Here is a 27153-nt window from a genome sequence, read left to right on the forward strand (position 1 = left end):
GTTGCTTTGTGTGTCTGCAGCCTGTCAGGATGTCTGATGACAGAGGAAGGCTGTGCAGCTCTGTCCTCAGTTCTCAGCTCCCAGTCCTCTAGTCTGAGAGGGCTGGAAGTGAGTAACAACAACCTGCAAAGTTCAGGAGTGAAGCTGCTGTCTGCTGGACTGGAGAATCCACACTGTACATTGGAAACTCTCAGGTCAGGATTCATCAACCTGATCAACTGATCACCATTTAAACTGTGATTTATATGAATTGATAAACACCTGGACATTTTCTCTAATCAAATTATTTTCAGACTAGTTGTGTGTTTAGACCCTGTGAATAACTTTCTACTAACATATTTTCATTAGTTTTGTTCTTTCTCCGCTGTTGGAACCTGAAATACCAGAGAGGAGTTTTAGATTCAAAAACTGAATGAAGAACTGTGTAACTGGCCCAAAGTAAAACACATACAGATAAGTTATTGAGTGAACAGTGTTTTGGTAACAGTTGTAGTTTCTTTTCATTTCAGAGCAGTATCTGTGCTGGGATGATAGTGATTTTTAGTCACAATGGTGATATGATAGTGCACCCCAGCTGTTATGTGGTTAACCACCATTTTATTCATCTTTTGTTTCAAACAACCTTAAAACTCATGATTACTGAAACTGTGTGAAGTACAGTCTGTGACTGAGAGTGAAGGAGTCAGAAATTGTTTGTTTTTACATTTATTTCCACAACATTCAGTCCTTATATGCCACATTAGTTGGGAGTCCTGTTCTGTATTCAACTGTGAGCATCTGAGACGGAGTCATTTACCTCTGTGATGTGACAAGAAGGCCTGGCTTTCAGTCTCTGCTCTAATTCATCCCAAAGGTGTTCTATTGGGTTGAGGTCAGGACTCTGTGCAGGCCAGTCAAGTTCATCCACACCAAACTCTCTCATCCATGTCTTTATGGACCTTGCTTTGTGCACTGGTGCACAGTCATGTTGGAACAGGAAGGGGCCATCCCCAAACTGTTCCCACAAAGATGGGAGCATGGAATTGTCCAAAATCTCTTGGTATGCTGAAGCATTCAGAGTTCCTTTCACTGACTCCGTCCTCACGTCTCTCTCTCATCCTCGCTGGGAGAAGAGACGCGAGTGAGAGAAACCAGGAGACACGTTAGCGTAATGAAAAGTATCCCAGAATGCATTTCACACCAACTGGCAGCGATGGCGGAGACTTTGAGTCAGGCTAAAAGCTGTTGTAACTTTAATTGTAGGATTATTAATATGTGACTTTATTAATTTTTAATGTTTTCAGGAGAGAAAGTAACATGTAGATTCCAACATGTGGCCAGTTTATCCCAGTAACTCCAGTCTGTAAACCTGCTGGGATGTGTTTGGAGATGTTTGGACCAGCCGCTCATCTCAGCTGCTAGCAGCCCGACTCCTGAGATGATCGGCCGGTCAACATGTGGTCATCCCGGGGAGAACATGATCCATGAACTGATCTGCAGCTCTTTGCTGATTCACCGCTGGCTCTAATGTCTCCGCAGCATTTAGATATATGATATAATTCCTTCTGGAAGATAAATGTTGGTCTCACAGATGAAATCTAACAATTGTAGCTGCAACATTAGTTTGTCTGAATGTAAAGTGAAGCTTCATGTTTTTACTGGACAGAACAGCAGCGCTGCCTCTGGAGCTCCACATGTACACATATCACCACATTTACACACATATACATGGATTCAAATGAACAGATTCATTTCATTTATTTTATTAAGCTACATAACAGTTTAGATTTTTATTATAGCTACATTACAGTCTGAATAACATCAGTTACTGCATCTCTCTGTCAGTGAGGTTTTTGTTTTGTGAGATAAAAAGTGTTAGTGGAGCTTTGAGTTGAGATTATTTTGTCACAGTACAGTCAGGTAGGTGTGTTGAAGCTGAGCTGCTGCTGTTCCAGCTGCAGAATGATCTACTGCGTCCTCTCGTCCTCACAAGTTTGTACTACTGAGTCCAACTTGCCAAGTCTGAAGTAGCAAGTACACAAGTCCCAACTTGGTGTATTTGGCATTGAGAATATATCAAGTATGTCATATATAAGATATATGCACATATTTTTTCCAGCTGGCTGAGGAGACTATTATGCATGCAAGCATAGATTGTACTAAATATGATCAATAAAGACAATATATGAAGGAAGAACTCAGGAAGACTGGACTTCAGGAGCTCAGTGTAAAACTTTAATGAACCTGCCAAGTGGGTGCAGCAGTAGTTTTCTTTGAGTTTATTAGACAGACAGGATTAATGTGTAGGATTTAATCTCTGGTCCACACCCCAGAGCAGAAGGTGGCGGTAAGTAAAGTTTTCCTAGTGGGGACCCCCAGACCCCTCACTGATAAACTGGTCTGACTGGAGCTATATTTATATTTATACCCAGCCTGAATGATTTTCCCAGTCCAGCCCTGCTATATAATGTAAGACTGAGACAGACAGGTGGACACTCTCAGGTACAGACAGACAGGTGGACACTCTCAGGTAAGGACAGACAGGTGGACACTCTCAGGTGTGGACAGACAGGTGGACACTCTCAAGCACAGACAGACAGGTGGACACTCTCAGGTACAGACAGACAGGTGGACACACTCAGGTGAGGACAGACAGGTGGACACTCTCAGGTGAGGACAGACAGGAGGACACTCTCAGGTACAGACAGACAGGTGGACACACTCAGGTGAGGACAGACAGGTGGACACACTCAGGTGAGGACAGACAGGTGGACACTCTCAGGTGAGGACAGACAGGTGGACGCTCTCAGGTGAGGACAGACAGGTGGACACTCTCAGGTGAGGACAGACATGTGGACAGTAAATCAGTTCAAACTCTTGAGACTGCAGCTGATTGTCAGCTGTAACCATCATGCAGGAATGTTCCACCTGTGTGAGAGGAAATAACTTGTCAGTCGTCCAAAGATTGTTGAGGAAAGACAAACAGAAACAGGCGGTTTATCATTTTCATGTTAGTGTGAATCAGTTTAAACAGTCCTGTCATCTGTTCACAATACAAACTGCTGAGTCTGACAAGAAAAAGTCTCATTGTTGACATGATTTGACTTTGAGACGCCTGTTTCTGATTGGCTGAATGTAGCTGCTGTCGATAGTCATCGTGCGATGTGATGTGATGGACGGTTGTGTTGCCTAGCAACAGCAAAGCAGCTCAGTGTGATGAGGATCAGAGCTGCTTTTTTTAGAGTGATGTCATATCCATCCATGTTTGCATGCTGAAAGAGAACGTGCTGCTCTGACCCCCCTCCTCCTTTCAGGCTGCAGCCTGCTGGAGTCCAATACTTGACACCAGGTCTGAGGAAGTGTAAGTGTGTTTTTCATTTCATTCATCAAAACAAAGCTCATTCACATCCTACTGAGGATGAAGATGATGTCATCATCAAACAGATGATAGATCAATAACTGCAGCTGTATTGTGTCTCGTTCTCTCCATCAGATTTCTGAAACCTTTTGTCTCACTGAGAGACGTCCTCGTCCAATCAGAGCAGCTGAATCAGTTTGTCAGTTATTTATTACAGTCTATGGTGTGAGTGACGTCAGCAGTCATTAGAATGATCACTGCCCTCCATCAATACACCAGTCAATCAATAAACATGCTGTCAAGTGTCACATTGAGTTTGGGACCTTTACTGTACTGTTCAACACATTTCTGGTGAATCCTTTCACAATAAAATGCAGCAACCAAAATAAAGTTCCTGATTTCCTGTCGTTCCAGATGTTCCAGATGTTCTAGTTATTCACAGCACAGATTTGAAGCTGCTTTAAAATTGCACTGTGCTGTCTAATCTGCATAAACAGCCTCAGCTGCGCCTCCTCCAGGCTGTGAGAACAAATGGACAATAAAGACTAAATCTATCTGATGAGGATTTATACAGTCTGTCAATGTTTGACTTTAGCTGTTCCAGGTTCTTTATTCCAAAGGTCAGCGCTGTGCTGGGATCATATTTCTTTACAGTCACTTCTGGTTAAAGATGAATTCAGAGTTGAGACTGTTTGTGAAGCAACTGACATTTGAAATCTTCCTGCTGTGAGTTACATGTTTGTTCTTCCTACGTTTGGTTTCCTGGTTGAAGCTGCTGATTAATTTCACCTTCACTCATCAGCTTGATGAAAATGATTTTCAGCATCTAAAGGTAACGTAAGCAACAGGTTTCATCATGTTTGTGTCAGCGGGGGTTAAAATGATGTGACACCAGTAGAGATGGTGCTAGTAGTGATTTATTATGTTGCTTTGTTGAATACTGGTGGAAGGTTTGAAACCTTGTTAATCCTCTTTGACTCTAATTAGCTTTGCTAACAAGATGCTATTTAGACAACAGAAACATCAGAGGAAACTCTGGAAAAGCTTCATTAGTCAAAATTCAGCCTGTTGACACACTAAGTGACCACCAGAAAAATAGAAACACCTGAATAATACAATGAAATACAACAGTGATGCAATAAGTGTTAAGTTTTGTTGAGGTTCACTGGTTCTGTGGTTGTTGTTTTGGACTTAATTACTTTGAAAGATGTTTCTGATATTTAGTCGAGCTTATTTTCATATATAGAGGAGAGAAACTTATTACAAACACAAATATAACAGAGTCTGGTGACTGTAGTTTATTATTAGTGATGACTGTGACAGTTTATTGATTATTGATCAAACACCAGCTGGTCCTGAGGAACCGTCTGCAGCCACTCGTCTGACCTGCAGGTGGCAGCAGAACTGCAGCTTCATCAGCCTGAAAACCTGCATTTAATCAGAAGATACATCACATTAAATACATTCACTTCTCTGTCAGATTATATTTAGTTATAACATGATTCATCACAGTTATTTAACACGTTTTTACAACAAGTTCAACTAATTATTATTATCAACTTATTTCCACAGTGATCCTGACTTTAAATAAATAATAATACACTTTTATTGCACTTTTCCACAGTTACAAAGTGATTCACAAATATAAGTAAAACATTTTAAATGCATTAAAGAAGTCGTGATCACACCCAAAATCCAGTGAATCCAGTGAAAGGACTGAGCCTGAGCTTACAAGTATGTGTTTACTGAGTTTAAAGTGCAAAGTGTTGCTTTCACTTTCACTGACAAACAAAATGGAGACACTGACGTCTGTCAAATGGAGCCTGAATGAATCAATAAGTTACTAACATGAAATATACTCAACCATACAGAAAATATAAACATCATAAAACAAATAACACTGAGAAGAAACAATGGGTTTCTAATTACTGATTGACAGAAACTGATTTAAAAATGTTGGAAAGATTAAATGATTCATCATAGTTATTGAAGCACCTTTGTGATGCTTTATTCTGGATAAATGAAGGTGAATTTGTGAAATAAAAGAGAACTTTTTTCATTCCAAAGGGAACTTGTATTCCCAAAATGCTCAAGATACAAAAACATATATATATAGTATATACATATAGAAATATTCCACATATACATACATAAAAAAAATAAAAAGTATTCATAAATATTAACATCAAACAATAAAGATGGAGTAAATGTATAAAACAATTAAATAAGAGAGGATAAAAGAACAAAACAGGGTGCAACACACATGAAAGTGAAGGATGACAGAATGAAAACTAAATTATTATAATTACATCCTCTCTGACTCTGCTTATTGGCTCCTGAGCCAGGAAGCCAAACCAATCACACGAGCTGGAGGCAGAGAGAGGGACGTCACATGATACAGACATACAAAGGCTGATTAATTTGGTTAAAAAACAATAATTACAATGGAGCCTTCGTGCTACTCGGTGCTCAGGCCTTAATAGATAACAGTGTGGTGGAAAAGCAAAGCTCTGAAAGACTCCATCCGTCACGTGAATCATCTTGAACTTCTGTGAATCCAAAAAAGTTAAAAGAAAACCAACAAATATGTCATCACTGAATCAAGAATAAAAAAGTCCTCAGCCAGTATGCTGTATATGCAGAAACAGAAGAGTCATAAGTGACTTTCAATATGCTGTTTCTCACTCTTTGACCTTCCTGTTTTTCTCAAACCACAACCAACGTGACATTCTATCTCCAGAAAGAGAAACTAAATGAGATTTTAAAAGTGAGTGAGGGAATGAACTCCAGTCTCTCTCATGGGTTAGGTGATTGTAAGATTGACTGAGTCTGAGATTTTCAACTTTTCAAACATTACAGTTATCTGAAGAGACCCTCGTCACTACAAAATGTTTTTCCCTTTAATTTTCAAATTTTAAATCTCTGTTGAGTTCTGGAAAAAAGTTGTGTATTCATGTTCCAATTATTCAGGTGATGTTTTACTGAACAATATAATATTCAATTAGTCAATAACAGGCAAACATATGAAACTGATCTGTAAAAACTAATGCAGACTTATCTGGCCATAGTTACAGTAAACAGGAACTGTGTATTTTCAGCTGGTAAGTGCACACAAAATATATTTGATCTATAATCTCTTTGGTAATTAAAAAAATAGCTGCATTACCTTTTTAATATGTTGTAAATTTCAACTGAATTCACACTGGAAACCTCACTTGGTGTTGTGAAGCTGTTAACTGACTCTAACCAGCCTTTCCTTTTGAATTAATGATCAGTTCTTTATAACTTTATATTATTTTTGATGTCAATATTACATTCATGTCATTTTTTAAAAATCTCATCTCATTCATTGTGTTTACATGAAAAGGATTTCTTTTCTTTTTTTGTTAGAAGCTGAATTATGTTCTTTGCTTTCCAGCACATGCAAACATCCATGTTTTACTCAAATATGTTCTGTTTCTCACTCTGCACTCTGCCTCCCCTGACTGTAAAGGGAGAAGTAAGATCAGTGGATGCAACATCATGGCAGTCTGAAAACTGAAAAGAAAGATTTGTACTTATTAAGATTATACAAATCAGATATACAGTAAGTCTTCACTTAGTGGGAAATGACAGAGAGAAGAGATCTTCAAGCAAATACAATAATAATGTTTATAGAGATTACTGCTTTGATTCTTGTTTCTCTAGATTTCTTCTTTGTGTCTGAGTCTCAGAGCTCTGCAGAGTGTGACTTCCTGTCTTAAACCACAGAGGAAACTGTTTTAGAAGAACTAGTCTAGTTTGTATCACTGGTAAGTACGTGACAATACATGCATGTTGGAACTCTAATATGCATGTACTGTCACGTATTCAGTTTTCAGAGTGAGGCACCACAGCTTCTCTCCACCAACCACAAAACCAAGTCTAACATATAATGGAAGGATAACATGTCGTGTATACATTTTCCTCTACTATTCTGGCCTGTTTTGTCTTATGTTTTGAAATTCTTTATTTTAGGAATTTCATATTGAAAAAGTGTGGAGGGTACCCACTTCATTTTGTCCAACTCAGCCTATTGAACCTTCATTTTAGCCTAAGTTGAATTTGACAAAGCATTTTTTCACTAAACATGGACTCAGTATTTGACTCCCATCACTTACATTTAAGTCTGACAGTATTTCAGGGCAAGTATGAACAGGAGGAACAATCACAGAGACCAATAACTATTTCAATGAGTTTCTGTTAAGTTACTGTCACACCAGCTGTTTGATGTGATGAAATTGCACCATTTTAACTGAATTTTGAGTTGCCTCAAAGTGAAATGTGACAATGTAGCAGCAAGAGTCCGTAATCCAAATCCTCCATACGGACATTCATGTGTGAGGTTATGGCTATCATTAATAGCAGACCACTCACCGCTGAACATTTGAATGACCCATCTGGACCTGAACCTTTAACTCCGAACCATATCCTCACAATGAAGTCTGCGGTCATTCTACCCCCACCTGGACAATTTGTCAAAGAGAATCTTTATCTTCAAAAGAGGTGGCACCGGGTACAATATTTGGCCAATGAGTTTTGGACTCGATGGAGGAAAGAATATCTTCTGAACCTACAATCGAGGTTGTAGGTTCAGAATAGAAGGACAGAAGGAACATGAAGGTGAACGACATTGTCCTTCTGCAAGATGATCTGGCACCACACAATGAATGGAAGCTAGCCAGAATCACAGAAGTTTACCCAGGGTTAGATGATAGAGTGAGAAAACTGAAGTTGCTGGGTAGTGATACTACATTTGACAAAAAGGGGAAATCAACACCTAAACCAGTGTTACTTGAAAGACCTATACAAAAGGTTGTTACACTGCTTGAAGCAGATTGAAGTGTTATTGTTTTGACTGAAACTCCATGTCAGATGGTCAATAACAAGAAGGGAGACCTGCAGGAGCTGAAGAACTGGAGACCTGTTTCTTTGCTCTGCACGGACTACAAGATATTGTCCAAGGTCCTGGCCAGCAGACTCAGAGAGGTGATGGCTTCTGTCATCCACACTGATCAGACATACTGCGCGCCCGGCAGGCTGATAAGTGACAATGTCACTTTAATTCGGGATGTTTTGGAGGTCTCCAGCTCATTGGCTGTAGACACTGGTCTGATTTCAATAGACCAGGAAAAGGCTTTTGACCGGGTTGAACACCAGTATCTATGGCAAACTTTGGCTGCTCTCAGGTTCAACCCTGGTTTCATAGCCAAGATCCAGGTTCTGTATAGTGACATTGCGAGTGTTGTGAAAATCAACGGAGGTCTGAGTGCTCCTTTCAGTGTCCAGAGTGCCAGTGTCAGGCAGGGCTGCTCTCTGTCCGGCATGCTCTACTCTCTGGCCATCGAGCCTCTGCTCCACAAACTGAGGAATGATCTGACTGGTGTTTGTTTTCCTGACTGTGATGCCTCTTTTAAACTGTCGGCGTACGCTGATGATGTCATTGTCCTGGTCAACACACAGAGAGATATTGATGTGTTAGTGAACACTGTTAATCTGTTTGGTTGCATATCCTCTGCTAAAGTAAACTGGGGGAAGAGTGAGGCTGTCATGGTGGGGGATCGGCTGGTGGATCAGCTCAGGTTACCTGGAGGTCTGGTCTGGAAAAAAGGAGGGCTAAAATACCTGGGAGTTTTTCTGGGCAATGAAATGTTCTTACAGAAAAACTGGGACAATGTCTCAGAAAAGGTCAAAGGTCGGCTCATGAAATGGAAATGGCTTTTACCTAAAATGTCCTACAGAGGTCGTGTTCTTCTCTCTCTCTCTCTCTCTCTCTCTATGTTATTTCCTGTTGAAGTTTACTTCCTCGTTCTGTTGTCGTCGTGTCGCAGCTTCTTTTCTTCTTCTAAAGGTATTTATTGTGACTTTATTGTGTTTATATTGTGACAGTTTTCACTGTTTGACTCTTGAATGACTCTTTGTTCATCTTGTTAGTTTAGTTCCAGTAGAAACAGCAGAAATCTGTAGTTCAGAACTCTACTAACAGTCAACACAAATCAACATGCTGGAAGTTTTCCTCCATTTTAGGTTCACTGTTCAAAGTAGTGATGGGCGGACCGGTTCTTTTCACAGTATCGGTTCCTTCCAGTTGATACATGTAAATATATCGAACCTTTGGAGTTTTGATACTTTTTGCAAAATGTGCCGTCAGTTTCTCTGTGACACTCAGTTATAGTACAGACACATTCGACAACTGCAGTCAAGTCAGCCGCCACTCCGGGAATTACAGTCAAACTAGCCGCCACGTACTTTCCTACTGCGCGTATACCGTTATTACGGTAATGAGGCTTTTCTGCTGGGAGGACACGAGTGATCCGTCAACTAAACGTGATTTGCATTTACTTTACATTCAACCAATAATATTACAGTTTGATTGAAACAGTGAATTGAAAAAATGCACTATTTATTTCACTTGTTCACCAAGGAGGTTATGACTCGGGAGAATTCACTGTGGAATTAGAATCTACAGAGTCTTGACTTCACTTATACAGATTAACAATTTCTCATATTCAGCATATTATGAAAAGGAAACTGTCTGTTTCCAATCAATGATTCCACTTCTCTACATCCTACAGGACCCCAGCTAGCTGCACACCAACTTCCAGAACATTTCACTGGTGAATTTCACAATAAAGGCTCATTGAAAAAATTATACACATATTTTGGTGTATAATTTAATAATTCAAAAAATTCTGGCACATTCAGGCGGTTATTTTCTGCTTCAAACACTGGAAAGGAAAATACCACATTTAAAACATATACTGCAAAAGGTGCTATAAAATCTACATGTTATGCATATTCATTATATGCATAATATAATGTAAATGATGCCTTCAGTATGTGAGGAGCCAGTTTTTTCATCTCATGTGCCATTTCCTTTTTGTTTTTTCTGCGTAAGGCGCGGTTCTCAGCAAAAATAGACAGAGAAATGATCAGTTGTTAGTCATAATAACATCATACCAGCAACATCACACCTTGCACTATGGTTTCAATGTCTATATCTGTAGAATATGTCACCACTGCGGGTCAGCCTGCGCGGTGCAGCCGAGGCAGGAAGACTCTCTGGCGGGGAACTCCAGTAAAGATAGTCGGTGACACACGGAGCTTCTTCTCTCGACTCCTGCTCACTTTCAGTCATATCAGTTCCAACCAGAGTTCCTGCCTGCTGTTTCTCCTGCTTCCAGGCAGAGATTTGGTGTTATTTTCCTTATTTGTTGTCAGTTTCCCTCCTGACAGTTTGGAGGTTTTGGTGTGTTTGGCTCGTTTGGGGAACTTGGTGTCGTCTGGAGGGATTTTATTCACTTGGAGCGGTGACAGCAGGGTTTAACTGGCAGAATGATTAATATAATCAATAAAACCCCGTCCTTTGTGAGGAGTGTATGTGACTGACACCACCATCCCCGTCAGAAAGAAAGCCACTTTCACCTCACATATTATTTATTTATTTAGTTTTAAAGATTGAGCACATGCTTCTTAATCTTTTTCTGACTAAACTAAATATAAATGGAATTTATACTTAAATGATATGAAAATGCTATTATTAATGGCAATTTTCAAAGCCAACTCTATGTAGAAAGATAGAGCAGCAGCAGCAGTGTGTGTCTCAGGAGTAATGAAGCTTCACTCAGTCGCTGCACAAACATTACGCACTGCCCTGTTGCCCTGCGTGTATTTCACAGCATCAGAGACAATAATGCAGGTCTTAATGAATGTTACCCCTGTACCCCTGCCACACATTGTTCCATGTCTGCACTATTTTAACACTAATTCCAACAGTCAACCTTTCACTGTCTGTTGTTACTCTGAAAAATTACCTGCATATAACATGTAATATGTGCATCAATAATAATAAATGAGACTCAAATAAATACACAGCTGACACTGAGTGTTAAAGGCTCAATGTATGATGCTGCTGCTTTTCATAAATGAATGAAATAGATTATTAATAATATGCTGTTTAGTTGTGTTTAATGTTGAGCAGTAAAAGTAAACCATGTTTTAATAGATGTTCTGCAGTGAATTTATTGTTCATCAAACAGTAAAATGTGCTGCAGTTATATTAGGAACACTGTCACTAGCTAGCAAGTCAACAACAGCTCACCAACCTGACAGATACACATTTTATCAGCTTTCAACACGTCACTAACTGCACTTAAACACAGTCATGTGATTATGTTCTGACAGTTTGACATCAAATGAACTCAAACGGTTTCAAACAGTCTTGAGTTTGTTTGTGTAAAACATTTTATTCATTGTCAGAGAAGTTTAGTGTCAGTATGAAGGGTCGCTGCATTCAGTCACCTTTAAACTGTTGCATGTTTTAATAACCAGTATCATATTGGTAGTGAGGGAGACTTTGTTTCACAGGTGGTATGGTTAGTGATTAACAGCTAATAAAAGTCATTAAATAATATTCTCTGAAATCTTTCTAAACTATATCACAGACAAACTGTTGAAAACATCTTTTCATTGATGATATTCAGTATTTTAACCAAGCTAAGAGCTGCAGCAATAGAAACTAAAGTTTATGTTGCTGCCAAACCTTCATTCAGTATCTTTATACTATATCAATATAAAATCAATGTCACATTATATAAACTACAAAGTGAATCACTGTCATCAAAACACAGTAAACTCTGTTTGTGGAATAATGATGGAGTTTAAACTACAATGTGATGCCTCATCACATTGATGAGGCATCAATAAGACAGATTGTTCTCTCTTATTCTGCCTGTTTTAATCTTTACTGTACATGATGATGATGATGATGATGATGATGAAGATGCTCCATTAATTCAACCATAAATCATGGAAACGTCTGTACTTTGATCCTTATAATCTAACACTGATTGACAGACAACATTCCCACAAGATCAAGTAGAATATAACACAGCTGTAGCAACTATAACAGAACCATAAATAAAGATGAATGTAAATAAAAATATGATGCATTGATGCTCTGAAATACAAACATTCATGTGATCTTGTGGCTCCTTCTAATCTCCTCGGGGATAAAAGAGAGAGAACACATTTAGTGTCTGACAAACTTCACAAGTTTTGTCTCCACTGATATTTGTGAAAATTGTTGCATCAGTATCTTTATGTATATTCACTAAATCATCAGTTGAAATACATGTCAGGCCTCTGAGTGTGATATGCTGCTTAACTGTTATTAATCAATAAAGTGTCATTCAGTACAATCTCTAATTAAAACAGCAAGAAGTACAAATGACTCCATAGAAAACCAGAGTCCTCAGACTGATGATGAAGGACTGATGAAGGAGATTCAGCAGCAGTTTCTCTCTCTGTGTTTCCTCTGCAGGTGAAGCTACAAAGACTCTGTGACTGGATGTGGATCTAAATTCACCTGGTGAGTATTTTTATTTCTTCTGCCACACAGCTGACTCCACCAGCAGCTCATCTCCATTAAATGTGCTCTATAGTGGTAAATGAAAAGCCAACAGAGAACTGGAAGCTTCTGAAAGTAAAACATGAAACATTAAACCTCAGTGGAAATGAAGAATAATGTCTTACTTTGCTGCCATCTGGTGGTTGAATCAAGAATGACGCCGTTGTAACTGCAGTGCTGGTGTGATGTGCAGCTTGTTGTAATGAATGAGCTTGTTGTTGTGTTTGTGTGAAGGTGTTTCTCTGCTATGGATCAGTGTGAGGACAGAGAGGAGGGAGTCCCTCCCTCTAAAAGGCGAAGGCGAAGGGAACATGACAGCCAGACCAAAGCTCAGAGGTGAGATGAGGATCTCTAACTGTCCATCACTGTTCTCCACTCACATCACTCCACCATCATTATTCACACTCAGAGCTCTGTGTGTGTTGTGTTGAAGAACAAAGAAGCAGCACAGACCAGACTCTGCTGGACCTGGGCCTGGACCGGGACCTGGACCTAGACCTGGACCTGGACCTAGACCTAGACCTAGACCTGGACCTGGACCCAGCTGTGCGTCCATGAAGAGTGACCGGTCCATGGAGGAACCTTTAGGTTTTAAATCTAGACAACCTGCTGATGGAAGGTCAGAATGTAAAGCTGCAAAGACTGAACAGACTTTTCATTTCTATCCAACATGCACATTTATCAGAGCTGTTGTTGTTTCAGGATCCAGCAGCAGAGACCAGACTCTCCTGGACCTGAACCCAGCTGTCTGTCCTTTAAGAGCGACTGGTCGAAGGAGGATTTCATTAATTTTAAAGGAGGACATCCATCTGCTGATCAGATGTAAGCTGTAACTGACAGTAAACGTCGGGTTATGCTAGAAAAGAACTGGTTTGTACGACATGTTGTCCGACCACGTCAGTGAAAAGCCGGCCGTCATAGAGAGGGAGGAGACGTGATACTCATTTAAATATGGAGATAACAGATCACATGTTCAGACAGTCTCTCCTGGAAGACATTCATGGTGTTGCACTTGCTTGTTCATATGAAAAGTGACATGATATGATTTATTTATACATTACAGACATAAAAAACATGTTAAAGTGAAAACACTTATTTCCAACATGGACCCAAGATGTTAAAAGACAAAACACAAGACATACAACATAAAACTGAATCACCACAAATTAAATTAAATAATAAACGCCCACATCAAAACACAAAGTACAACAAAGACAATTTGATGGCTGAAGTAAAAATGGAATTGCAGATTTCATTATAAACCTGTGACCATGTTCCATAAATAAGTCCTGACCTGACTTCTATAAGCTCCTCTCATTTTTAACAGCTGGATGTGTAACAGGAGGCTGTTCCACAACACGGCAGCAGCTTGAAAAAAGGAACTTCTGGCTACATTATTCACTGGAGGGACTTTATATGAACACACACTGGCCCTGGTGTTATAGCCATGCTGAGTATGTTCCATTGTTATCTGTGAAGTATTGAGGAGCAAACCCATTGATAATGTTGAACATATGATGCAGCTTCTGTTGTTCTACTCTGAGCTGTACTGGCAGCAGTCCTACACTTCTGAATTCATCACCAACATGAGTTAAACAGGATACATTTAATAAATACTGAATAATATTATTTTGCATCACCTGCAGTTTGTTCCTAAATTTAGATGTCAAACCACTGAACCAATCAGAACAGGCAGAATCAAACTGACGCTGTACCAATGAGGACATGAGAAGTTTCTCAACAGAAAAGTCAAAAAGAGTCTTAGTCTGTGAAACAGGAACTGAAGTTTGCTGCCACTCTTAGATAATATTTTATCAACAACTGATTCACAGGACAGTGACTGGTCCAATATTATTCCTAAATATGAGACAAAATATTATAAAATTTCAGTTTCATTACAAAAGATTTTCAGTGTATTTGTTCTTAACGTCTTTGTTCCAAACAGGATTGACTGGGTTTTACCCAAATGTATTGAAAGCTTGTTGTCTATGAGCCACTCTCTCACACTTTCTGACTCATTACTAAGAGTTGTGAATTTCACTGACATCATTCCCAGATAGCAGTAATGCAGAATCATCAGCATACAGCAGCAGCTTGCATGTCACAGCAGCTGTCGTATCATTTATATACATAAGAAATAAAAGAGGCCCTAAAATAGAACTGTGCAGCACCACATATGTAATATCCTGAGGTTCTGATAGAACCACTTCAACATCACAGACTTGAGTTCTTCCTGTAATGTAAGAAATAAACCATTTTACAGCAGTATGTCCAAACACCATGCACTGTAACTTTGACAACAGTACAGAATGATTCACTGTGTCAAAAGCTTTCTGCAAGTCAGCATAATTTCCTCCATCAAGGTTTTGTCTAATAAAATCAAACAAATGAATAAGACAGGTGTCAGTAGAGTCTGCTGCTGTAAAGCCAGATTGAAGCTCATACAACATATTGTATCTGACTAAATACTCCTCAACCTGCTCAAACACAAGACGTTCAAAGACCTCAGACATGACACCTGCCGACTTTCTCACTTTTTCACCTGAATGTCATTTTCATACTGGGAGCTGCCCAGTTCAACCAGTCTGATACAAACAGACACTGAGCAGCTCCCCTGGAGCAGCTGGAGGTTGTAGCTGCCTTGCTCCAGGGCACTTCAGCAGTGTACAGTGAGGGAGGGAGAGCTGTATGGAGGATTGTTCAGAGCTGTTGGGACTAAACCAAACTGACTGATGAAGCAAAACACTGAGCTGAAAGCTACAAACAGACTGAGCTGTTGATTCTCAGTGGGATCAGCAGGACTAGTAAAGCTTTACCACTACAGGGAGTCATCTGATTCTCTGTTCACATCCAAATATCACTTGATGGACCTTTAGCTTGTGTTTGTCTCTGTGTGGACAGACATAATGTGAACTCATTCTTCATGATTCCTCCACAGAGTGGACCAGGAGAGCTCAGAGGTTCCCAGTGGTCAGTCTGCCCAGCAGCATCAAACACACCTGGACTCCATATTTATGGTCTGTACATGTACAACAACTACTTTTACATCTATTCTGTTCACAATCATCTCCATGCTGCACTTTGTAGACCAGTGGATTGTCAGTCTGTCCAACATGGATCTGATGTTTGCTTCATAATTTTAGTTTGATTGTGTCATTCATATAGTATTCTGTTCTAGCTGCTGGAGGAGAACATCTTCACCTTTGCGAAGAACGAGCTGAAGAAGATGCAGAAGGTTCTGAGTCCAGATTACCCAGAATGCCTAGAGGGTCAGAGGGAGGATGAGGAGGTGTTGGGCGGTGAGGAGGAAGAGCAGAGGAGGAGCAGCAGAGAGGCATTTCTGAAGATCACACTGCACTTCCTGAGGAGAATGAAGCAGGAGGAGCTGGTTGACTGTCTGCAGAGCAGTAAGAGGATTTCTATACAGATTTAACATGATGGATAAATGAGACATTTACTGATGTCTCAACAGATGGAGGAAAGTACGTTTTATATACTCATTCTTTGAGGGAATTAAATGTTTAAATATTTGCTTCATTCATTGATCCTATTTCTTGTGTGTTCATTCAGAAACTCCTGCTGGCAGGTGTCAACGTAAACTCAAGTCTAACCTGAAGAAGAAGTTCCAGTGTGTGTTTGAGGGGATTGCTAAAGCAGGAAACCCAACCCTTCTGAATCAGATCTACACAGAGCTCTACATCACAGAGGGAGGGACTGCAGAAGTCAATGATGAACATGAGGTCAGACAGATTGAAACAGCATCCAGGAAACCAGACAGACCAGAAACAACAATCAGACAAGAAGACATCTTTAAAGCCTCACCTGGAAGAGATGAACCAATCAGAACAGTGATGACAAAGGGAGTGGCTGGCATTGGGAAAACAGTCTTAACACAGAAGTTCACTCTGGACTGGGCTGAAGACAAAGCCAACCAGGACATACAGTTCACATTTCCAATCACGTTCAGAGAGCTGAATGTGCTGAAAGAGAAAAAGTACAGCTTGGTGGAACTTGTTCATCACTTCTTTACTGAAATCAAAGAAGCAGGAATCTGCAGGTTTGAAGAGTTCCAGGTTGTGTTCATCTTTGATGGTCTGGATGAGTGTCGACTTCCTCTGGACTTCCACAACACTAAGACATTGACTGATGTTACAAAGTCCACCTCAGTGGATGTGCTCCTGACAAACCTCATCAGGGGGAAACTGCTTCCCTCTGCTCGCCTCTGGATAACCACACGACCTGCAGCAGCCAATCAGATCCCTCCTGAGTGTGTCGGCATGGTGACAGAGGTCAGAGGGTTCACTGATCCACAGAAGGAGGAGTACTTCAAGAAGAGATTCAGAGATGAGGAGCAGGCCAGCAACATCATCTCTCACATCAAGACATCACGAAGTCTCCACATCATGTGCCACATGCCAGTCTTCTGCTGGATCACTGCTACAGTTCTGGAGGATGTGTTGAAAAGCAGAGAAGGGAGAGAGCTGCCCAAGACCCTGACTGAGATGTACATCCACTTCCTGGTGGTTCAGTCCAAACTGAAGAAGGTCAAGTATGATGGAGGAGCTGAGACAGATCCACACTGGAATGAAAAGAGCAGGAAGATGACTGAGTCTCTGGGAAAATTGGCTTTTGAGCAGCTGCAGAAAGGCAACCTGATCTTCTATGAATCAGACCTGAGAGAGTGTGGCATTGATATCACAGCAGCCTCAGTGTACTCAGGAGTGTTCACACAGGTCTTTAAAGAGGAGAGAGGGCTGTACCAGGACAAGGTGTTCTGCTTCATCCATCTGAGTGTTCAGGAGTTTCTGGCTGCTCTTCATGTCCATCTGACATTCATCAACTCTGGAGTCAATCTGCTGGTAGAAGACAGAACAACATCCCAGAAGTCTGAAACTAAACAAAAATACACCAAGCCACATTTCTACCAGAGTGCTGTGGACAAGACCTTAAAGAGTCCAAATGGGCACCTGGACTTGTTCCTCCGCTTCCTCCTGGGTCTTTCACTGCAGACCAATCAGACTCTCCTACAAGGTCTGCTGACAGAGACAGGAAGTAGCTCAATGACCAATAAGGAAACAGTCAAGTACATCAAGGAGAAGATCAGTGAGAATCTGTCTGCAGAGAGAAGCATCAATCTGTTCCACTGTCTGAATGAACTGAATGATCATTCTTTAGTGAAGGAGATCCAACAGTACCTGAGATCAGGAAGTCTCTCCACAGATAAACTGTCTCCTGCTCAGTGGTCAGCTCTGGTCTTCATCTTACTGTCATCAGAAAAAGATGTGGACGTGTTTGATCTGAAGAAATACTCTGCTTCAGAGGAGGCTCTTCTGAGGCTGCTGCCAGTGGTCAAAGCCTCCAACAAAGCTCTGTAAGTGCACAGATAGTTATTTATTGATTGATTTATTGATTTATTGAAAAGATATTCAAAGAAATATATTCAAGATGGGAGAAAAATACGTTTTTAAGTATGTTTCCACATTTGTTCTCCAGACTAAGTGGTTGTAACCTCTCAGAGAGAAGCTGTGCAGCTCTGTCCTCAGTTCTCAGCTCCCAGTCCTCCAGTCTGAGAGAGCTAGAGTTGAGTAACAACAACCTGCAGAATTCAGGAGTGAAGCTGCTGTCTACTGGACTGGAGAGTCCGCACTGCAGACTGGAAACCCTCAGGTCAGGATTCATCAACCTGCTCAACTCATCACCATTTAAACTGTGATTTATATGAGTTGATAAACACCTGAACATTTTATCTACTGAAATTATTTTCAGACCAGTTGTGTGTTTAGACCCTTTGCATAACTTTCTATTTGTATATTTCCATTTGTTTTGTTCTGTCTCTGTTGGAACCTGAAATACCAGAGAGGAGTTTTAGATTAAAAAACTGAATGAAGAACTGTGTAATTGGCCCAAAGTAACACACATACAGACAATAATTCATTTAACAGTGTTTTGGTAACAGTTATAGTTTCTTTTAATTTCAGAGCAGTATCTGTGCTGGGATGATAGTGATTTTTAGGCACAATGGTGATATGACAGTGCACCCCAGCAGTTATGTGGTTAACTACCATTTAATTCTTCTTTTGTTTCAAACAACCTTTAAACTCTGGATGATTCCTGAAACTGTGTGAAGTATAGTCAGTGAGTATGAGTGAAGGAGTCAGAAATGTTTTCTTACTGTTCCACAACCTTCAGTCCTTATATGCCACATTAGTTGGGATTCCTGTTCTGTATTCAACTGTGAGCATCTGAGATGGAGTCATTTACCTCTGTGACGTGTTGGAGGTTTGATGTTCTTACAAACTGTAGTCAGACTCTGTCACCTGCAGCTCTTCATCTTATCAGCTCACTGGCTGCTTCCTCTGTTACTATTCTTTATTTAGACCTATTTTTAGCAGTGAAGAGGTAACAGTCGCTCACATCATGTTGACTAAGGTTACAGAAAGCTGGAACTGCCTCACAATACACAATTACTGTGGTTGGCCATTTTAATTTAGAAGTTGTGACTGGAAGTGTTAACTTTAACTTTAAAGATTACAGAAACACATTGATGATGACAGTAATAAACACACTACCTTCCGGTCCTGCAGTGATCTCAGATCATCTGACATATATGTTGTTTTCTGTGTGTTCAGTCTGTCAGGATGTCTGATCACAGAGGAAGGCTGTGCTTCTCTGACCTCAGCTCTGAGCTCCAACCCCTCCCATTTGAGAGAGCTGGATTTGAGCTACAATCATCCAGGAGACTCGGGAGTGAAGCTGCTCTCTGCTGGACTGGAGGATCCACACTGGAGACTGGACACTCTCAGGTATGGATAGACAGGTGGACTCTCTCAGGTATGGACAGAGAGGTTCACACTCTCAGATACGGACCAACTCACTCTCATGGCAATTCGTGCAACAGTCATGTAATTTAATCTATTTATTCGTGTACATTGACACACTTTTTCCATTTATTTCGTGACAGTCAGCACAACTTTCAAACTAATGTATTTCAATTGGAAGTAGGTTTTGTTCCTGCAGCAGGTTTTTTTCTGTCAGTTGGGACTCGGGAGCTCAGAGGCTGTATTGTTTGTTCTCATATGCTATTCATTTTTAAACTATAACTGCTACATCACTCAACATTTAATCACAAGATTTTATCCTTCTTTTCATTTTTTTTCCTAATATTACCAGTCTGGTGGTCGGACTGGAGAGGACGCGCTGCGTATGAGTATTTTCCTCACTGTTGATTTTAATATTTTTAACATTTCTCAACACTAAACAAGACACAACAATATGAAAGGTTATGACCATCCGTTTTAATTATTTCAGCTTTGATTCTGAGAAATCAAGTTTTTTTGTCTGCAATAATCACTGCAGCAGCTGTTTCCTCTCTGCAGCTGTTACCTGTTTAACAAACATAAATAACAACCTGCATTCTGCATTTATACTGTGTCCTGCTCAGAGGCACAGGAACCATTTCTACTCACAGAATGCATTTATATTATTTATTGATTATTAGCATCTGTATTGTTTGATATTCTGATATTGAATTCATTATTTAATAACCCAGAATATGATCAGAGTGTCTTTTGAACACTGGAAAATATGTATTTGGCTAAATGTTTCAGGGAAAATGGAAATGATGTAACTCATATCAAACCTGACGCTCAGGAATTTTCAGCCTCACATGTGACTGAATGTAAATGAGGATAAATGATGTAAAATATAAATGTGTTGAACTGTTATTATGGATCAAATTAAAGTCAGGGAGAGTCTGTCTGTCAGCAAGAAACAGTTTAATGGAGGAAATAACATCATGAAAAGACAAATCTTTCTAATAAGAGACTTGAGATGTGTGTGGGTGCTTTTCATTAAGCTAACTCTATGCTTCCTCGCGTCCTCTCTCCTCCGTGACCTGGAAATCGATCTCTCTCCGCCATCATGGAGGATCTTCCGATCCCTTAAATGCACCTGGAGGAGACGAGGAGCGAGGAGAGAGGAGGCTCCTGGAGGAGCTTAGAGCCAGGAAACACAGGTGTATCCTAGTGGAAGTGTTTTAACGGACGGCAACACCCCTTTGATCCAAAGTGTGTATTGATTGGTCAGCTGATCTGACGGGACAGTAAACAGTCGGCTGTTGTTGTAATACAGCAGATCAGGAAACTACCTGTGGAGAAGGAATGAAAGCACAACAGCAGCTGATCATAGCCTATTTATTTATAAAATAAAGATGACTGAATCATGAATCAATCATTAAACCTTTCTACTATTTCTCTTCATGAGGCAAAAGGCTTCTCCTTTCTTCTTCTGTGTTTCAGAGCGTCTCAGCTCCTTCAGGAAAACATGACGTCACACAGCTGCGTCTCCTATAAAACCATCCTGAGCCTGAAAAGCACGTCAGACTTTCACAAACTAAATAAGCAACATTTTATTTAAACATATTCTGCAGGCTGCAGCTGTTTCTATTGTTCCTTTATGTGGGTTCTGTTCTTTCAGTAATTAACAGGTTTAAATTGTCTGTTTGTGTCTCATTCTGTGACAGACAGACGCTGCTATAGATCTATAATCAAATGATTAAACACTGGAGCAGTTATCAGCTGTTTTCCTTCCAGCTATCAATATGTAGAAATGATTAAGTAACAGTGTAAAGTCTTCATTCATTGTACATGAATTTTAAATGCAAACTTTAGAGTTTAAACTGTTACTTAGTCATTTCTATTGCTGACTTATTCATATTTGACATTTAGGGTGAAGTGCGTCATGACAACTTGTCTCCTCAAAATGATGCTGGAGTGAGCGACGACGTCCCGTTTGATAAATTAAATTCCTCCGTCCTCACGTCTCTCTCTCATCCTCGCTGGGAGAAGAGACGCGAGTGAGAGAAACCAGGAGACACGTTAGCGTAATGAAAAGCATCCAAGTATCCCAGAATGCATTTCACACCAACCGGCAGCGATGGCGGAGACTTTGAGTCAGGCTAAAAGCTGTTGTAACTTTAATTGTAGGATTAATAATATGTCACTTTATTAATTTTTAAAGTTTTCAGGAGAGAAAGTAACATGTAGATTCCAACATGTGGCCAGTTTATCCCAGTAACTCCAGTCTGTAAACCTGCTGGGATGTGTTGGGAGATGTTTGGACCAGCCGCTCATCTCAGCTGCTAGCAGCCCGACTCCTGAGATGATCGGCCGGTCAACATGTGGTCATCCCGGGGAGAACATGATCCATGAACTGATCTGCAGCTCTTTGCTGATTCACCGCTGGCTCTAATGTCTCCGCAGCATTTAGATATATGATATAATTCCTTCTGGAAGATAAATGTTGGTCTCACAGATGAAATCTAACAATTGTAGCTGCAACATTAGTTTGTCTGAATGTAAAGTGAAGCTTCATGTTTTTACTGGACAGAACAGCAGCGCTGCCTCTGGAGCTCCACATGTACACATATCACCACATTTACACACATATACATGGATTCAAATGAACAGATTCATTTCATTTATTTTATTAAGCTACATAACAGTTTAGATTTTTATTATAGCTACATTACAGACTGAATAACATCATTTACTGCATCTCTCTGTCAGTGAGGTTTTTGTTTTGTGAGATAAAAAGTGTTAGTGGAGCTTTGAGTTGAGATTATTTTGTCACAGTACAGTCAGGTAGGTGTGTTGAAGCTGAGCTGCTGCTGTTCCAGCTGCAGAATGATCTACTGCGTCCTCTCGTCCTCACAAGTTTGTACTACTGAGTCCAACTTGCCAAGTCTGAACTAGCAAGTACACAAGTCCCAACTTGGTGTATTTGGTATTGAGAATATATCAAGTACGTCATATATAAGATATATGCACATATTTTTTCCAGCTGGCTGAGGAGACTATTATGCATGCAAGCATAGATTGTACTAAATATGATCAATAAAGACAATATATGAAGGAAGAACTCAGGAAGACTGGACTTCAGGAGCTCAGTGTAAAACTTTAATGAACTTGCCAAGTGGGTGCAGCAGTAGTTTTCTTTGAGTTTATTAGACAGACAGGATTAATGTGTAGGATTTAATCTCTGGTCCACACCCCGGAGCAGAAGGTGGCGGTAATGCACCTAATACGCTGGTTGACAACCGCCGTTATAAACCAAAAAGAAGATTTTTTTTCCAGACAGAGTGATACCTCCTGTCAGCCGAGGGGTTTCCTATCTGTGCAGCCTAACATAGCAGCTCCTCCGCGGACTGTTTCACTCTGACGGTCCCGGTGTTTCCTCCGCAGGCTGCACTTCACTCAGCTGCCCGACAGACGCGCTGCTTCTTCCCGCTTTAACCTGAATAACAAACCGGGGCTCGGTGCTCCGGCTGGATCCACATGGAGAGCCGAGGCTAACGTTAGCTGAGAGGCTAGCGGAGCGTTAGCCGCAGCATGTTAGGAAGCACATCCAGCTAGCACAGTCAGCTAGCCTCAGAGAAACAGAGAAACAGAGAGAGTAGTTGGCAGTTACACGTTTCTTTTGGCATTAAGTGCATTTAGAGGCTAAATGATTTAGCAGCAAGATGGACGGTGGATAAAGAGGAAGGGTGGAGCAGAGAGAGAGAAAGAAAGGTAAATAAACGTGCTAGCTAGCTAAAGCCAATTAGCATATGTAGTCCAGTTAATGTGGTCAATATTATTATAAAATTCATGTGTTTTGGTGAAAGTTTCAGTGAGTGAGTTCATACTTTGAGCTGATAATTTAAAATGATTGAGACAACACAACGTCTTCTGTCACTATTCAGGCTGCTGTCATTTGTTGGAACTTAAAGATGTGTGTTATTTAATGTTTGTGTTGGTTAAAGGACTATTTGAACCTTTGATGGGTAACTGTTAGTGTATATCAGTAAACTGAGGAGGGTGTTGTGCTCTTGCTTGTTTCTTTTTGAAGGTGTAGAGAGCAGCGTTGGTGCCACAGTAGTAGTAGTGTCGTCTCCCTCCTTAATGATATGTACCTTTGGTTTTATTTCAGCTTCATAACACTACATTGTGCTAAGCAGCTGTTAGTTTGTTATTCACATGCACTAAAATTCAGCAGAATGCAGGAAATCAAGTCATTGTAAGTAAAGTTTTCCTAGTGGGGACCCCCAGACCCCCCGCTGATAAACTGGTCTGACTGGAGCTATATTTCCCAGCCTGAATGATTTTCCCAGTCCGGCCCTGCTGTATAATGTTATACTGAATATAGTTTATGTCACAGCTTTAGCGTCTTCACCATAGTAATGGTGGCTGAGGATCATGGGTAGGCTAATGTAGCCGCTTCCGCTATCGTCCAAAACTGACAAGAAAACTTGGTCACAACCTTTCATATTGTTGAGTTATCAAGGACGCCTTCATGTTTTATGTTGAGAAATGTTAAAGATATTAAAATCAACAGTGAGGAAAATACTCATACGCAGCGCGTCCTCTCCGGTCCCACCAGACTGCTAATATTAGAATAAAAACATGAAAACAAGGATCAAATCTCTTGATTAAATGTTGAGTGATGTAGTGGTTATAGTTTAAAAATGAAGAACAAATGAGAAAAAACAATCCAGCCTCTGAGCTCCCGAGTCCCAACTGACAGAAAAAAACCTGCTGCAGGAACGAAACCTGCTTCCACCTGAAATACATTAGTTTGAAAATCCTGCTGACTGTCACCAAAAAAAAGGAAAAATCGTGTCAATGAACACGAAGAGATTAAATTTAGTGAATATTTCACTGATTACTGTGAGACTGAGACAGACAGGTGGACACTCTCAGGTGAAGACAGGTGGACACTCTCAGGTGAGGACAGACAGGTGGATACTCTCAGGTGAGGACAGACAGGTGGACACTCTCAGGTGAGGACAGACAGGTGGACACTCAGGTGTGGACAGACAGGTGGACACTCTCAGGTGAGGACAGACAGGTGGACAGTAAATCAGTTCAAACTCTTGAGACTGCAGCTGATTGTCAGCTGTAACCATCATGCAGGAATGTTCCACCTGTGTGAGAGGAAATAACTTGTCAGTCGTCCAAAGATTGTTGAGGAAAGACAAACAGAAACAGGCGGTTTATCATTTTCATGTTAGTGTGAATCAGTTTAAACAGTCCTGTCATCTGTTCACAATACAAACTGCTGAGTCTGACAAGAAAAAGTCTCATTGTTGACATGATTTGACTTTGAGACGCCTGTTTCTGATTGGCTGAATGTAGCTGCTGTCGATAGTCGTCGTGCGACGTGATGTGATGGACGGTTGTGTTGCCTAGCAACAGCAAAGCAGCTCAGTGTGATGAGGATCAGAGCTGCTTTTTCTAGAGTGATGTCATGTCCATGTTTGCATGCTGAAAGAGAACGTGCTGCTCTGACCCCCCTCCTCCTTTCAGGCTGCAGCCTGCTGGAGTCCGATGGTTGACACCAGGTCTGAGGAAGTGTAAGTGTGTTTTTTATTTCATTCATCAAAACAAAGCTCATTCACATCCTACTGAGGATGAAGATGATGTCATCATCAAACAGATGATAGATCAATAACTGCAGCTGTATTGTGTCTCGTTCTCTCCATCAGATTTCTGTCGACTCACACTGGATCCAAACACAGCAAACAGAATCCTCAAACTGTCTGACAACAACAGGAAGGTGACATATGTGGAGGAGGATCAGTCATATCCTGATCATCCAGACAGATTTGATTACTGTCCTCAGCTGCTGTGTAGAAATGATCTGACTGGTCGCTGTTACTGGGAGGTCGAGTGGAGCGGAAGAGTTTATATATCAGTGAGTTACAGAGGAATCAGCAGGAAAGGAGACAGTGTTGACTGTTTGTTTGGAAGGAATGATCAGTCCTGGAGTCTGATCTGCTCTGCTGGTGGTCGTTACTCTGTCTGTCACAATAAGAGATCAACATCCATCTCCTCTTCCTCCTCCTCCTCCTCCTCTGTCTCTAACAGAGTAGCAGTGTATGTGGACTGTCCTGCTGGCACTCTGTCCTTCTACAGAGTCTCCTCTGACACACTGATCCACCTCCACACCTTCAACACCACATTCACTCAGCCTCTGTGTGCTGGGTTTAGGGTCTACTGGTCTGATTCCTCAGTGTCTCTGTGTGGTCCGTAGGAGGAAGAGTCTCCTCCTGTTAGAGAGACTTTCTCACTGCTGACCAGATAGTTCAGTCTGTACAGGATCACACACAGCTGATGGTATTTAGTACCAACATGATCTCTCACTGCTTGTAAATGTAAACATGGTTTCCACATGATTGACAGTTTGTTTGTAAAATGAATCAAATGATAAACTGAGTCCAGTTGTTGTTGTTTTCTGTTGTTAGTGTATTAGAAAGGCTTGAACTGTAATGGGATAATGGGAATGGGATCTTCACAATGTTTAGTTGTAGTTCTTCTAGTAGTTTCATAGTAACTGTGTTACCTGATTCCTTCACTTATTTAGAGATCACATGACAAATGATGGTCAGAACAACAGGCCTCCTATTGGCTGGTTAAATGAACACCTCTAATGGTGAAGGCTGAGGCTCAGCAGCTGGAGTGTGGCTGCTTTTATGCTGCGTTCATATCATATTGGAATGATGCTAATTATGAGATTCTGACTTGTAAATAGAATTCAGGTCAACATTCAAGTGGTAATTATGAAGTGGAAAAGCTGAAAGCTCTGATATTTACTGGATATGCTGGATTATTGTCAATAACAGTATTTTTGAGCCTCATTCCACCAACTTTGTAATCATGCAGCCGTCTTGATTTGTTGTGTGACATGAACGCTGGCGAGTTGTAAACATGGGAATCTTTCCCGCCTCTACCATCCATCTCATATGATGTGAACACAGCATTAGAGATGAGAAGTCCAGGAGCTGTTGTGTGTTTCTGACATACAGGAAGTATTTAGTTTTTCTCTGGAGTGTTTATTTAGTTCCTGTGTAGAGAATAAAGTTCATGATGATCAGTAGCTGATGTTAGTTTTCTCCATTTATTTTTGTGTGTGTGCATGTTAATTCATATCTAATTTCATATAGTAGATTGAAGGTATTTGACAGTTTCAGGACTGTTTAAAGTGTCAGTTTAATGTGTTTAGCTCACATTCAGTCTGACAGCTGTTGTTCAACATCAGACACACATTATTATTCCAAGCAGAGTATTTTTATATTCTTAAAACATGTGCGGAGGATCTTTAAAGTTCAGACAGTCTGTGACGACACAACTGACGTCAGTTAAAGTCTGTTTTGATTTTTCACATCCGCTGTCAAACTTTTTTGGCTTTTTTTGGTCAGAGCGACTCAAAAACGATGAGTTCTGATGGTGTTTATTGATCAGATTGATCGATTGGATTCATGTTCTACAGACACACTGTGAGATACATAATCAAAGTCTAAAAATACATCAAAGGAACTTTACAACATATCTGATATACTGTGTTAACTTTG

The 27153-nt window shown here is 40.5% G+C and overlaps 1 protein-coding gene across 1 annotated transcript; it reads left to right on the plus strand.

Annotated features, from left to right (window-relative positions):
- On the plus strand, nucleotides 1-26678 carry LOC137196204 (stonustoxin subunit beta-like). Its single transcript, XM_067609063.1, has 4 exons — nucleotides 1-194; nucleotides 19394-19567; nucleotides 25109-25155; nucleotides 25288-26678. The coding sequence occupies exons 1-4, from the start codon at nucleotides 37-39 to the stop codon at nucleotides 25833-25835; spliced, it is 927 nt and encodes a 308-aa protein (XP_067465164.1). The 5' UTR covers nucleotides 1-36; the 3' UTR covers nucleotides 25836-26678.
- Nucleotides 26679-27153: the final 475 nt, after the last annotated feature.

The sequence above is a fragment of the Thunnus thynnus genome, chromosome 13 (genome assembly GCF_963924715.1).
Source record: "Thunnus thynnus chromosome 13, fThuThy2.1, whole genome shotgun sequence".
NCBI classification, from domain to species: Eukaryota; Metazoa; Chordata; class Actinopteri; order Scombriformes; family Scombridae; genus Thunnus; species Thunnus thynnus.